Source organism: Salmo trutta, chromosome 3 (assembly GCF_901001165.1).
Source record: "Salmo trutta chromosome 3, fSalTru1.1, whole genome shotgun sequence".
In the NCBI taxonomy this organism is placed as follows: domain Eukaryota; kingdom Metazoa; phylum Chordata; class Actinopteri; order Salmoniformes; family Salmonidae; genus Salmo; species Salmo trutta.
The window spans coordinates 28,165,898-28,179,894 of NC_042959.1; the positions used below are offsets into that span (position 1 = coordinate 28,165,898).

Here is a 13,997-nt window from a genome sequence, read left to right on the forward strand (position 1 = left end):
GAGCGCTGATACAGGACGAACTGGGCTGTGCTGGTGAATGAGGGGGTACTGTGTGTAGAGCAGGTGCAGGATAACCTGGGCCGAAGAGACGCACTGGAGACCAGATACGTTGAGCCGGTGCACTTCTCCCTGGCTGCCGGCCAACTCTAGCACGGCAACGGTGAGGAGCTTGCACCGAGCGCACTGGGCTGTGAGTACGCACTGGCGACACAGTGCGTATCACCGCATAACACGGTGCTTGCTCGGTCACTCGCTCCGCACGGGGAGTTGGCTCAGGTCTTAACATGTTGTTAAGATGTATTGTAACAATAAAGGACATATACATTACCGTTCAAAAGTTTGGGGTCACTTAGAAATGTCCTTGTTTTTTAAAGAAAAGCACATTTTTTTGTCCATTTAAAATAACATCAAATTGATCAAAAATACAGTGTAGACATTGTTAATGTTGTAAATGACTATTGTAGCTGGAAACGGCAGATTTTTTTATGGAATATCTACATAGGCGTACAGAGGCCCATTATCAGCAACCATCACTCGTGTTCCAATGGCACGTTGTGTTAGCTATCATTTTAAAAGGCTAGTTGATCATTAGAAAACCTTTTTGCAATTATGTAGCAACGCTCAAAACTGTTGTTCTGATTAAAGAAGAAATAAAACTGGCCATCTTTATACTAGTTGAGTATCTGGAGCATCAGCATTTGTGGGTTCAATTACAGGTCCAAAATGGCCAGAAACAAATAACTTTTTTCTGAAACTCGTCAGTCTATTCTTGTTCTGAGTAATAAAGGCTATGCCATGCCAGAAATTGCTAAGAAACTGAAGATCTCGTACAACGCTGTGTACTACTCCTTCACAGAACAGCGCAAACTAGCTCTAACCAGAATAGAAAGAGGAGTGGGAGGCCCTGGTGCACAACTGAGCAAGAGGACAAGTAAATTAGAGTGTCTAGAAACAGACACCTCCCAAACAGTGGTGGTTCTAGCTTGTATGGTTACCTGGGCGAACATCCCTTCATCGCCCCCAGTGTACCCTGTGCCTGCTCCGCGCACTCTCCCTCCAGTGCGCCACCATAGCCCAGTACGTCCTGTGCCTGCTCCTCGCACTCATTTGGTCCGATGAGTCCACATTTTTGGTTCCAACCGTTGTGTCTTAGTGAGATGCAGAGTAGGTGAACGAATGATCTCCGCATGTGTTGTTCCCACCGTGAAGCATGGAGGAGATGGTGTGGGGGTGCTTTGCTGGTGACACGGCCAGTGATTTATTTAGAATTCAAGGCTCACTTAACCAGCATTGCTAGCAAAGCATTCTGCAGCGATATGCCATCCCACCTGGTTTGCGCTTAGTGGGACTATCATGTTTTTCAACAGGACAATGACCCAAAACACATCTCCAGGCTGTGTAAGGGCTATTTGACCAAGAAGGAAAGTAATGGCGTGCTGCATTAGATGACCTGGCCTTCACAACCCAATTGAGATGGTTTGGGATGAGTTGGACAACAGAGTGAAAGAAAAGCAGCCAACAAGTGCTCAGCATATGTGAGAACTCCTTCAAGATGGTTGGAAAAGCATTCCTCATGGAGCTGGTTGAGAGAATGCCAAGAGTGTGCAAAGCTGTCATCAAGGCAAAGGGTGGCTTTGGAAATGATCTGCAGTGCTCAGCTCTTACTTCATATTCTCCTATTGGTATGTGCATTTTAATTACTTTTTCATCAACATTGACTAATCTGTACTGATATGATTTTCATGTTATGACCTGTTATAGCACTTTTATTCATACAGTGTCATCTTGGTCATGAGAGTTATCGGTCACAATGCAAAGACAACGTTTTGAAATCAAGATTTTCATTTTTATTGAAAAGTTGGCCAGGATTCTGTACAGCAGAGAGGGTGTGCGATACACAGGGTTAGGAAGTGGGGGGTGGATATTGAAACTTCTTTTCCCATGGTGCATCATACCCTGAGCCGAGAATCATGTGTAAAACAGCAAGATATTTCTCGTTCCCTCTTTGGTGCTGCAATGGACTGCAGGGGAAAGGAATGGGGGACGAAAAAGGAAGGGGGGGGGCGAAGGAGGGAAAAGCTAAGGTCGGACCACAGGAGAGAAAGAGAAGAGTAGAGAGAGAGTGATGGAGGGGTTGTCTGTCAGGTGTTCTGTAGCCAGGTGGTCCTTCAATTGAGGTTTCAAAGAGTGGGGGATATTTAACGTCACCCCTCTCCCTTGCTGTTTCAGATGGTAAGCTTCAGCCAGGGGTCCTGCAAGGCCTCAGACATCTCTCCCCCTCTCTCTCTTCCTCCGCCCCTCTCCCTCTCTTCCGCTCTTTCTCTTTCTCTCCTTCCCTGAGCCTCACTTGCTGGCCATGGTGTAGCATCCCTGCTGGTGCCACTGCATGTCGCGGATACGCCTCACCGACTGGAACTGGGGGTGACGGGCGCCGAACTCGTTGAAGTGTTTGAAGTCGCCCTTCTCCAGAAGGTACTGGGAGCCACGGTATCCGGGGAACTGGTAGCCCACCCAGCTGAGGGGAAAAAGGAGAAGACCAAATTATGTCACTAGGCAAGTCACTACGTATGTCACTAAAATAACAGCCGTTCTCCTACAATCTTTTCATTCTAGATCTATGTGTTCTTAGTTGTGAGTTTAAACTCTGTCGATTCCTTTTTCCATCTCCATAGCAACACTTACGTTCCGCAGCTGACCATTATGCTGCCGACCCTGTCGGTGAAGCCGTAGGAGAACAGAGACGGAACGTCATCGTCCATGATCTCCATCTTACGGCCCTTGAATTCCCCAACCTCGTACAGGCAGATCTTGTGCTTCTCGGGGTCCTGAGAGAGAGAGAGAGAGAGGGGAAAGGAGAGAGGTGTGTGAGAATGAGGGAGGTGTTCAGAAGGAGAGAAATGTACAGGAGAGAGACACAAATGGAGAGAGAGTAAAGAAAGACAGAGTGAGAGGTCAGGGGGTAGGAAGTCACAAAGAGAGAGGATGTGTATAAGTCAGAAAAATGAGAGAACAGATGACAGAGAGAGAGATGGTGAAAGGCGAGAGGAGTGTCCCCACCATGCGGACGGGCCTGAAGGACAACAGGTAGTCGTTTTTCTGGCAGTTGCTCCAAGAGTCCCAACGGGGGAACTCTCCCTTCTCCAGAATGTAGTGTTCGCCACAGAAGTTCATCTGCTCGAAGCCCACAAAGCTATACAGGATAGACAGTGTTACTTTATTATACAGCTGTGTTGACATATCTAATTAGGATTGAAAAAAAACTGTAAATGATACTGCTATGTCTACCATTATACCACAAAGCTACAGGGATAGCAGGACATTAATAGAAACTAATATATAGTTTAAAAAAACTGGAGAGGTTGACTTACGGTCCACACTCAATGCGGAGGGAGCGGACGCGGTCCATGCCCATCTCACACACGTTCATGCACTCGTTGCTGATCTCGACCATGCGACCCTGGAAGTTCTCCTGGTCGAACACAAACATCTGAGGGGCAAACAGAGAAAGTGAAACAGACATAAGTACATCCTCAACACAGATGGTGTCTGGCTGTATCAGTGATCCAATGATATTCCATTAGATTGGAGCCAGGAGAAGTCCTGTTAGTTGGGGACTACTTGCCTTGTAGGCCATCATGCCCATCTCAGACTTCTTGCTCTGAGCAGCCTTCCCGTCGGTCTGGGAAGCAGCCTTGGACTTATCACTGGACATGATGACTGGAAGAGAGAGAGAGAGGGATGAGAATGAAACAGTCTCAAAACAGTCAAGAAGACACATCCAATGTGTTGGGAATACAAAAAATGTATGGAAAAGGCAATAAGGGATGAAGATGAAGTGAATGTATGCTATCAGGGGAAGAGGGATATTTGTGGCTGTGGATGCAGTCTACATGTTTAATATAGTGATGTATAATATGAATGTAACAGGTATTATTATAGCGACTTCTATTTGCTAATTTCATAGTCAAACTGCTGCTGAACAGCTGCTACTCCTCTTTCTTCCCCTGCTCCCTTTACCTGTGTACGCAGGTGCCAGCATGTGTATCGTGTGTGTCTGCTGCTCTTACCTGTGTGTGTGATCTGCCTCACTCAGAGAGTGTTTGTGGCTCAGAGCGCGCCCCGCCCTTTTATACGCTGGCGCCCAGAGGAGGAGGATTAGAGACAGAGAAACAAACCTGCTGAGGTCAGAACCACGAGACAATAGAACCACCGCATCATCAGAGAGGGACAGTCAGAGAGGGGGGCCGGCCACAGGGACCAATGAGATCCATAGTTCATTGAGAAGGATTGGAGGGGGGTTGATAGTGGAATACTGTACATGATGATAGGGTCTAACCACAAACAGATACAGTATCTGAGAGATAGAGACATAACACTGTACCAGTATCTGTGATAAGCAACTGATTATGTTTTTCGCACTCTGGTATAACCTGTGACAAAGACCTGTACATATATTGTGTTCATGATCATAATAATATTGATTCTATGTAATTTTGAGGAGCACATTTCCCACGCTCAATGTGCATAAGGTAGAAAACTAAAGAAAAACAGCAATAATACATCAAAAGTAGAAAAAACGATCACAATACATAAAACCATTACCTACTAATGTAAAATATATTGTTTTCAAGTGATCAAACATTAAAAGCTAGCTTGAATAGGTAGGAGGATATTTACTGAATAGGCTCACTATTTACATGAGAGGACATGTGAATTGTGCTAATCATCTGCTCATAATCAGTAGCAACTTCTATTACAAACAGAACATTTCTGGTCATGTCTTCTCTCTGAGTCTCATCTCACCACCATTGGTTTTGAAACAGTTGAATGGGAGCTCAAGCCTGAAGCAAGTCATTTAACATACTTTTTAATTGATGCGTTATTGGACCTCACATTATCCAACGACAGGGTTTTGATTAAGAGTGTTAAGTCTATAAGGTGTCACTATGATTTCGATGAGGTGTGAGGAGTGAAGTTGTGTGGTGCAATTTTTTTGGGGGGGGGACTTTGCTGTACGTAAGGGGCCAGGGTACCATGTATATGACTCAAGGATGGATGGGGACTCAAGGATGGATGTGTGGCATGATTCAGGTGTGTGTGCGACCCATGGAATCTGTGAAAGGGGGCAAAACATGTCTGTGTTGTCCTATGTGTTTAGTGACTAATGAGATACTATTACATATAGATGTGAAACACTTTCTCATTCTCAAACGTTTCTATCCTGTCCATATTCAATTATAAACATATTTGTATATTGACTTTTTCTCTCTACCCAAACGGTGCCTGTGACCCTTTAATCTCCACATTCTCCATCTCTATCCCGGCCTTTGTGACTGCCACACACCGTACTGCTGACCAGCACGAACTGACCGGGCCGCTATTGTTCCTCTCCCATTCAGGGCAAACACCGATCGATGTGCACAGAGAGGACTGACGTTCCATAGTATATGCTGAGCTGGCGTGTCGCGCAGTTTCGATGGAATGACCGGAAAGAACAGGAGCGCGCAGTTGGCCAGTGTTCTAGGTGGGAAAAAGTAATTGTGCGCGTCCCAAAGCCCTGCGCCATGGACGCGCTCCAAGGGGCGCGCTTCTCGTTAGTCCATATAAAACTGAAGCGCCAGGTTCTCTCAAAGCTCTACGCGAGATAGCGTTAGGCGCGTGTCACTACCGAGCTCATCACGAATAAGTGCCAAACTAGGTAAGGTGCCAACTCCGTAACGCATTTAATGCAAATTATAGGGACAGTCAGTCAGATAGGTCATAACAGGCATATTCAAGACGCGTTTACACATTCATTTAAAACTCACCAAAAAGCACTAACCCTGAAACAACACGTTAACCTGCAGTGCACATTGCATAGATTGGCTACTTAATGTATAGACTCGTTTAACTGATCCGTGTCTCCATATTGCCTATTCTGGTGTAGCCTACAAACTTGGATGGACAATAAACGATGTGATGTTTTACCGTTAGTTCACAATAATCTCGATTTGTTGCGTATTATTTGTTTTATATGATTGGCTATAACAGGGAGCGAGCTTGTTAGATAACATATCGTGTAGCTTTATCATAGATTATTGATCGGCATTAGTATGAATTCAGCTCATTAGAGACTGTTCCAAATAGTGGATAGTGGATAGAAGTGTTAAAGGGGAAACATTTTAGAGAGGTTGTTTCCCGAGGCATGTTCACTTGAAAACCAGTGTGAAGCCTTGATTATAGAATAACATAGAATGTAATAAAATATAATAGAATGTTACTCTGTCTGTGTGGATTGTTGGCGTTGATGTGACTTATAGAGTTGAGGAGATTGTGTAATGGAACGTTTGACCCCTGCCTCTTAGGTGTAAAGATGTACAGAACCACTAGATCACCAATGATGCAATCCCTTGTCAACTCGGGAATGGGCGTGGCTCCTTTCTTCAAGGTAACACACCTTAGATGAGCCACATACAGGAGCACAGACCTTTGCATAAGTGGGATGGGCTCTGTCACTTTAAATGTCCCCCTGATCATCTTCCATTTCTTCTCCCTCTCCCCACCCATCTCTCTCTCTGTAGGTGACTGTGTTCGAGCAGGAGCACTTCCAGGGCAAGTGCCAGGAGTTCACCTCTGAGTGCTGCAACATCCACGAATGCGGCCTTGACATCATCCGCTCCATCAGAGTGGAGAGTGGAGCGTGAGTTTCACACTGTGTGTTTACGCCATCTGTTTAGTGTGAATGTGTATTCAGGGATAGAGGAATCCAGGTGTGTAATCTGTCTGTCTGTGTGGATGAGTGAGTTATTTTGTTTATAGTGGCTGGTTCAATGTGGGTGTAGAAGACGGGTAGTTCAATGTGTAAAATGTCTCTCTCATCCCCCTGTAGCTGGGTGGGCTTTGAGCACCATGACTTCCAGGGCCAGCAGTTCATCCTGGAGAGAGGAGAGTATCCCCACTGGGACGCCTACAGCGGCTCCCTGTCCTACCACGTGGAGCGACTCATGTCCCTGCGTCCCATCTACTGTGCTGTGAGTACCACAGTGTGTGAGATAGAGAAAGAGGAGATGTGAAAGAGAATCAATGCATTTTTTTTTGTATGTCTGTCAAACAGATACATTCTATTAAAGCCTTCCTTGAGAAACTCCCAAATTCTTGGAATATGGTCATATTTATGTGTGTGTGTATGTGTAACCTTTCTCTCAGTCCCACATGAGCAGTCGTATGATGATCTTTGAGAGAGAGAACTTCATGGGCCAAAGTGTTGAGCTGTGTGATGACTACCCCTCCCTGCAGGCCATGGGCTGGTCCATGCCCGAGGTCGGCTCCATGCACGTGCAGTGTGGCGCGTAAGTTAACGTCTATTATTCACTACACACACACACACACGCTACGTGTTAGCAAACAGCTGTGGTTTAATACTTTGCGCATACGATTGATATACTAAACCTCAGTGTTAAATGAATATCCCCTATCGCTATCCCCCAGCTTTGTGTGCTACCAGTACCCCGGCTACAGGGGCCAGCAGTATATCATGGAGTGTGAGAGACACAGTGGAGACTACCAGCACTGGAAGAACTGGGGCTCCCACTCCCAGACCCCCCAGATCCAGTCTATCCGCCGTATCCAGCATTAAGAGGGGCTAGAGGCTGAGAGGCCCACGGACAGCAATCCCCAGCCCAGACGCTGCTCTACCCCTTACCCCCCCACCCAACGGGAAGACCCCTAACTACCGACTCACCACATAACACTGACACACACAGCCGCTCCAAGGTACGATGAGACTATATCGCACCGGTTAATCACAGGAACACACACACTGACATGACTGACATAACACACAGTTTATTTTTATCAGGGTAGAGCACCCGCACATAGACACACACCTGCGCTGTACTACCTGAACCCCGAACCCCTGTCCAGGTCACCTGGGCTGAGCAGGGAGCCACACATCCTGCTCGAACCAGAGGTCAACGCATCAGCAGACACCAGTTTCAAGATGGCCACCACCGTAGTGCAGCTCTAATGTGATGTGTGTAGGAGGTTGAACCAAAGGTTAACTAATAAACTCATGTTCACTTCAGTCGCTCAGGCCTGTCATATCATTATACGGTGTGTGTGTAGGATAATCTATAATAAATACCATATGGGATTCAACATAGCAGCGTCTCAAGATGTGCTATTTGGGTCTAATCTAATAGGGCTTGTACACGGCATGTCAAACCCTCTGATAAACATAGATATAACTGAAACACTACTTCAAATAAACCTGTTGCTTTTTTACAAAAAAATGAATAGCCTTGCTGTATCCAGTCAGATTACTGTCACCACTTAGACACTACAACACCATGATAAACATCTCGGCTATTTAGGCTGCACTTGAAATAGATTCACACAAGGACACGTGTTAAGAACATCTTTAATCTGGTTTTTAAACAGAAAACAGTCAAACACCTGGGGAGAACAGTAATAATGACAATCATGACGACAACCACCATGACGTGATTCCATTCTAGAACAATCTGAAGCAGAATCGGAAGATGTAGGCCTGTGATGATTGACACGCAACCAATGAAAGTCGTCAATTCCTGTGAAACTGAACTAACATCAGTGTAAAACCTGATTTCTTGGCAACTCGCAACGAAACATTTGCTGTATGAATGAACCCAAACTCCTCTGCACAAGAGGCAAATATAGCTGCTGTTTTTCTACACGGGTCATTGAAAACTTTAACACAATGATGTTGTAAAGGTCTGGGCAGTGAGATGTAGACTTAAACAGAGCACAACTGACCCATAGTGTAAAACACATTCATAATTGACGATCTAAGTGCTGAAAACTAGAACTCAAGCACAGAGCTCTAAAGACCAGGTGAGGTAGAAAAAAGGTTCAACAAAAACTTCCAAATTTTTTTAAACATCCATTTGTCCTCTTGTTTAACAATTGGTAACTTGGAGGAACTCAACCACACAATCATGCTTCTCCATCAAGCAGAAATCTGTACATTCCATGTCGTTATGCCACGGCTGTCTATGTGGCAGCCCCCAATTGATTCTGTACTGTGAGATGGTCCACACACAGCAGTTTGTCCATACTCCAGTCTCCTAGCAGGGGGAAGATGTTGGTCACACTAGGGAAACAGGGATAGGAGGGACATGGTTATAGTTAGCGTAAAAGCAAAGAAAACTCTAGATTAGAGTTGAGTGTGATAGTCTGACCGATAATGAAGGATACCGTGTGTATTCACTCAGTCAGAGCAGAGATGACATTTTTCCAATAAAAGGGGCGTGGTCCAATTCTCCTCCAATGACATCAATGTCCTCTTCCTCCTCAGAACTAAGCCCCTCCCCCCAGGTGGGGGGAGGAAATAAATGGGTGCAGATTCCCCAGAAGGCATGAAGATGGTAGGATGGGGATTGTTAGGGGTGTGATTATCAGCTGGGGGACAGTAAAGCAGGTGAGACAGAGGGATGTAGGGGATATTAAGGGTGAACGGTACGGGGAGGGGAACAGGGACAACAGAACCAGAGGCCTCCGTTCCCTGGAAAGGGATGACATCATCAACATGGGACGTACTGAGGAAAACTGGCCCAGCTGAACCAGTGAGTGAGGTCACGAGATCAAAGTCCACAGTGGAACAGATGGGCCCAGTGGAAAAGTCACTGTTAGAATCACCAGTGTCTGTCTCATTCCCCTTCAACTCACAAGCCTGAGTGCCGGAGTCTTTTTCACACAGTCGGTTTCATCCTCTCTCTGAGACTCATGGTGAGTGCTTCTCCTCTCTTCGCTCTCCTCCCATCTTTCTCTCTGTCTGAGCTTCACTGCTCTGCAGGGCGTCCATTTGCACCCCCCACGTCCCTTTGTGATACCCACTCCATCAGTCTCTTCTCCTCCGCCGAGCTTGGACCCGTTCTTCTCATTGACTGCTGGACCACATCTTCCACCTCCCTTTCTTTCTTGTCATCCCTCTTTCCGACCTCCACCAGTCCTTGGATGCCCAGCCTAGTAGCAGCAGAAATCACCATCTGCCTCTCCCTCTATCTCCCCAGAATACAGCAGACCCACCAGCCTCACCAGGGTACATGCCCCAAAAGCCTGGAAATCCAGTAGGTGGCTCTGCCCAGAGGGAGGTGCCGGTGAGGTGGACAGGGCACATGACAGCTGGGGGCTTAGGGCGGACAGGATGCAACTGTGGGCCGGTACTGACACCCCTGATAGAGGGAGAGAGAGAGATGGATGATCCGGATGGTGTGCATGTTTACATTAGAAGTGTGTGTCTCCATACCCTCTGCTCAGAGCACCGTGTCACAGAACTGTCTGCACCTCTGCTGCCTCTGAAGCTCTGCCAGGAGTAAGGCCTCGAACCCTGGCCTCTGATACCGCCACATTCCCACATCCACTAAAAGAGAGAGAGAGAGGAGAGTCAATGGAAGGATGAATGGAAGAATGGTGGGATATAGGTTGTGAGATGAAAGAATGATGTACTACAATAGGCCTATTCAACTGAATTTGTTAATAAGCATTTCTGAGTTCAAATTAAAGCCATAATAACTTAATAAAAGTTTAAAACCTAGGCCACAATCACATTTTCTGTTATGGGAAAATATTAAGGCATCGATTATCAGCTGAATTGCAATCTACTTAATTGGTCAGATGGCTAACTAGTTACAATCCCAGCCAAATTAGAACGTTAACTGGCTAGCTGTGCACCATCTACCAACGCTCGACTCAAGCAACGAGTATATAGATATTATTTGAAGTGGTGAAAATAGTTTGTTGAAGTGCACCCTCCATTAGCATGATATAAATAACGGATGCTTAGCCGTGTGATTAGCTAACTAGTAAACGTAAATTAAAAGGCAACATGTTGCAACAAGCGGCTAACGTTAGCCAGGCTAGCTAAAGTTAGTTTACAGAAATAAAATCATGCATCACTTTACTCACCTTTATCCAGTCATTCGATATGTCATTTTTCTTAAATAAAATTAAACTTCAAAGCATCGACAATGCTAAGTGCATAAAAGTTTTAAAACAATCTGTTTTTAATTATTATTATTATTTTTTCTGTATTTAACTCTTAATTGACCGAAGGCTAGCGTCCTTGTCACGGACAATTTGCAGAGGTCACTGATTTGACGCTAAATAGCAGGGTTGCCATGTTATGAGTTCATATACACCGGAAGGGTGTGTGTAGTACTGTTTTGTTGTTGTTATAATGTAGAATATAGTCTGTATACATACAGGAAGTACACTAATAGACAATGATAACATATGCTAGGGGGTACAACAAATTACAGATTATACAAAGACCTTAAAAGAAACACACATATTGATTGTTTTAACAGCTTTTTTATTCGAAGAATGTTGAATGGTCTTAATGTACTGCTCGAATTCCTTATAGAAAACATGGAAGAGGGTTTTTTATTAGTGAATTTACATTTATGAATATGACATTTTGCCATTATCACAATTAGATTTGAGGTAAAATGGTTTTTCTTTATCTTTATTATGGTTACGGAAACCGGAGCAGCACATTCTCCCATAAAAAACAACAACAAAAGTCATCAAGAATATTAACAATTATAAAACTGTGAATATCTTTACATAATTGTTTTACATGTAGACAATGCCAAAATAAAATCGAAACTGTTTCTGGATGCTCAACACAAAAAGTACAGTTAATGTCTTTTTTGAGTTTCTTCAGGTAATGATTCGCAGGGTTATACTTATGGATCATTCTGAAAGAGACCTCTTTGACCTTGTTAACAAGCAGGTATTTGTGTGGTAACAACCACACTTTTTTTCCAACAGATATTAGCGACCAATGTATTCCAGTAAATTGTGACATAAGGAATGGATACAATATCCCTTTGAAATAAAGCACGTATAGATCTGCTGTTCTGAGGGAGCAAGGAGAAACATAATTTCCGCATTGGAGATTCAGCTGGATTAAGCGACGGTAGGTCAAGAAGGTCAGATGGAATAGCATCAAAGACTATGGCGAACTCTCTAGGTGTTACAGGGATATTGTAACGAGATAAAAATTCCTCATAATTGAGTAACAATCCTTCTGCATTAAAAAGTTGACTCACCAGCAGGATATGATTATTAAACCAGTTCTTAAAAATAAAGACTTGTTTCTGAACAAAATGTCCTTATTGTTCCAAATGAAATACCTATGCGGAGGGAAATTATGTTTATATATTAACGACCACGCTAAGAATACTTGTCTATGAAAAGCAGATAATGTTGCAGGAATCTTATCAATGTTATAGTTACAAAGTAACATAAAATTGAGGCCACCAAAACGGGAGAAGATATGAGGGATGAAATTCCAAATTGAAGTTGGATTCTTTAAAACATGTTTAGCCCAATTTATCTTAAGTATTATTCAAAGTAGGAAAATCAAAAAAATTGAGACCACCATATATGAGTTCATAACGACAGATTTCCTAATATAATGTGTGTGATTTTTCCAGATGAAGTTGAAAAGCACCTGGTCAACCTCTTTACCTATTTTGTTGTCAAGATGTAGGGACTGGGCTGCATAAGTAAGTCTGAAGATACCTTCAGTTTTAGAAAGCAATCAATACTCGACCTTTCAAGGATAAATCCCTCTGCAACCAATGGTTCAACTTCTTTTAGTTTTTTTCAATAATAGGTATAAAATGTAATGAGCATCTTTCCTGTTGATCCTTAGATATGGTAATCCCAAAGTATGTTACTTTTTCCTTGACTGGAATATTGCATATAGAGGGTATCACACGGTCTTTAACAGCAAATTCACACTTATTAGGGTTTAGGCAAAGACCAGATGCTTTGGAAAATATATTTATCACATGGAGTGTGTAGTACTGTGTAGTATGCTGCAGCTCAGCGGAGTCACGGCAGTCAGGATTAACAGCACGCGCACATCATGACAGGTGATGTGAGCTAGCTAGCTTCATAATTCTCACTCAAAAGTATTATTTGAGTGGTTCTTTGTATCCTGATCGCCCCCAGTCCTACCAATCATTACAGCAAGGGAGAGACATCCATTACATCCAACAGTTAGGAAGCAACGTGGTGAGTGAGGACAGAGGAACGAACAGATTTAACTGATTTAAATTGTAGGTATTGCAGATGAAAAATGCGAGCCCACCACGCCGATCTTATTTCTCATTCACAAACGGAGAAACAAGAGAAATGCTGCCCCATTTTCTAATGCAAGAACATTGTTTGAGAGAATAACAGTTAAACAATCATCGTTACAGATCGCTGCACATTTTGCATGCCACTCCAGCATTGCACCTGTAGATCACCTGGGATGCGTTGAAGACATCGCAAAGAAAGGAATCAATTTCCACAGAACAAAATGCACAGCGATCACGAATGAAGTTATAGGGCCAGCAGTGCATGAGGAACTAATACATACAATTGTAAATGAGTCTTACTCGTTGATTATTGATGAAAGTACTGACGTCACAACCAAGAAGCAACTGCAACTTCTATGGTGATCACCAACATGTACCTCCTTTGGCCCCTCACTGGCTGGAACCCTGTTCCTGAGTGTCCCCTAAAGTCCAAGAAATGGCTTCAACCTGGTAGTAAGGCTCCTGGTTGGCCTAACCCAGCACTTTGGGGGTGAGCAGAACACCTCATATCTGTCTGTTCCTCTACTCTCTGTAGAGCAACATATGGGTAATGGCATCAGCAGCACCAACTTGTGTGGGGATCACTTCATACTAGATGGATGGGTACTACCAAACTAGCTGTTTTGGTGTACTTATCTCACACATTAATTTACATTTATTATGAAATAAAATCAAAAAAGCAAACTGTTGGGGATTTTAGTTTTTCATACTCCAGTTTAAAGGAATACAATTATTTTAGAGCAATGTATTAACACTATTTCACAATAGTGGCGCGGCAGCGTAGCCTAGTGGTTAGAGCGTTGGACTAGTAACCGAAAGGTTGCAAGTTCAAATCCCCGAGCTGACAAGGTACAAATCTGTCGTTCTGCCCCTGAACAAGGCAGT

At 44.0% G+C, this 13,997-nt stretch overlaps 2 protein-coding genes and 1 long non-coding RNA gene across 3 annotated transcripts; 1 reads left to right on the forward strand and 2 right to left on the reverse strand.

Moving 5' to 3' along the window:
* Positions 1-1,824: 1,824 nt before the first annotated feature.
* LOC115171740 (beta-crystallin B1) lies at positions 1,825-4,120 on the reverse strand. Its single transcript, XM_029728838.1, has 6 exons — positions 4,068-4,120; positions 3,623-3,717; positions 3,369-3,487; positions 3,058-3,190; positions 2,683-2,825; positions 1,825-2,515 (listed from the first exon to the last, which is right to left on the reverse strand). Exons 2-6 carry the CDS (start codon positions 3,710-3,712, stop codon positions 2,344-2,346), a joined length of 657 nt encoding a protein of 218 aa, XP_029584698.1. The 5' UTR covers positions 3,713-3,717; positions 4,068-4,120; the 3' UTR covers positions 1,825-2,343.
* Positions 4,121-5,620: 1,500 nt separating this feature from the next.
* On the forward strand, positions 5,621-8,062 carry LOC115164788 (beta-crystallin A1-2). The gene is made up of 6 exons (XM_029717600.1): positions 5,621-5,698; positions 6,345-6,427; positions 6,561-6,679; positions 6,869-7,010; positions 7,186-7,328; positions 7,468-8,062. Exons 2-6 carry the CDS (start codon positions 6,353-6,355, stop codon positions 7,613-7,615), a joined length of 627 nt encoding a protein of 208 aa, XP_029573460.1. The 5' UTR covers positions 5,621-5,698; positions 6,345-6,352; the 3' UTR covers positions 7,616-8,062.
* A 1,700-nt stretch (positions 8,063-9,762) lies between these two features.
* On the reverse strand, positions 9,763-11,158 carry LOC115164794 (uncharacterized). Its single transcript, XR_003869984.1, has 3 exons — positions 10,924-11,158; positions 10,265-10,378; positions 9,763-10,190 (listed from the first exon to the last, which is right to left on the reverse strand). It is a non-coding gene; the product is annotated as an uncharacterized LOC115164794 (long non-coding RNA).
* Between the last annotated feature and the right edge of the window lie 2,839 nt (positions 11,159-13,997).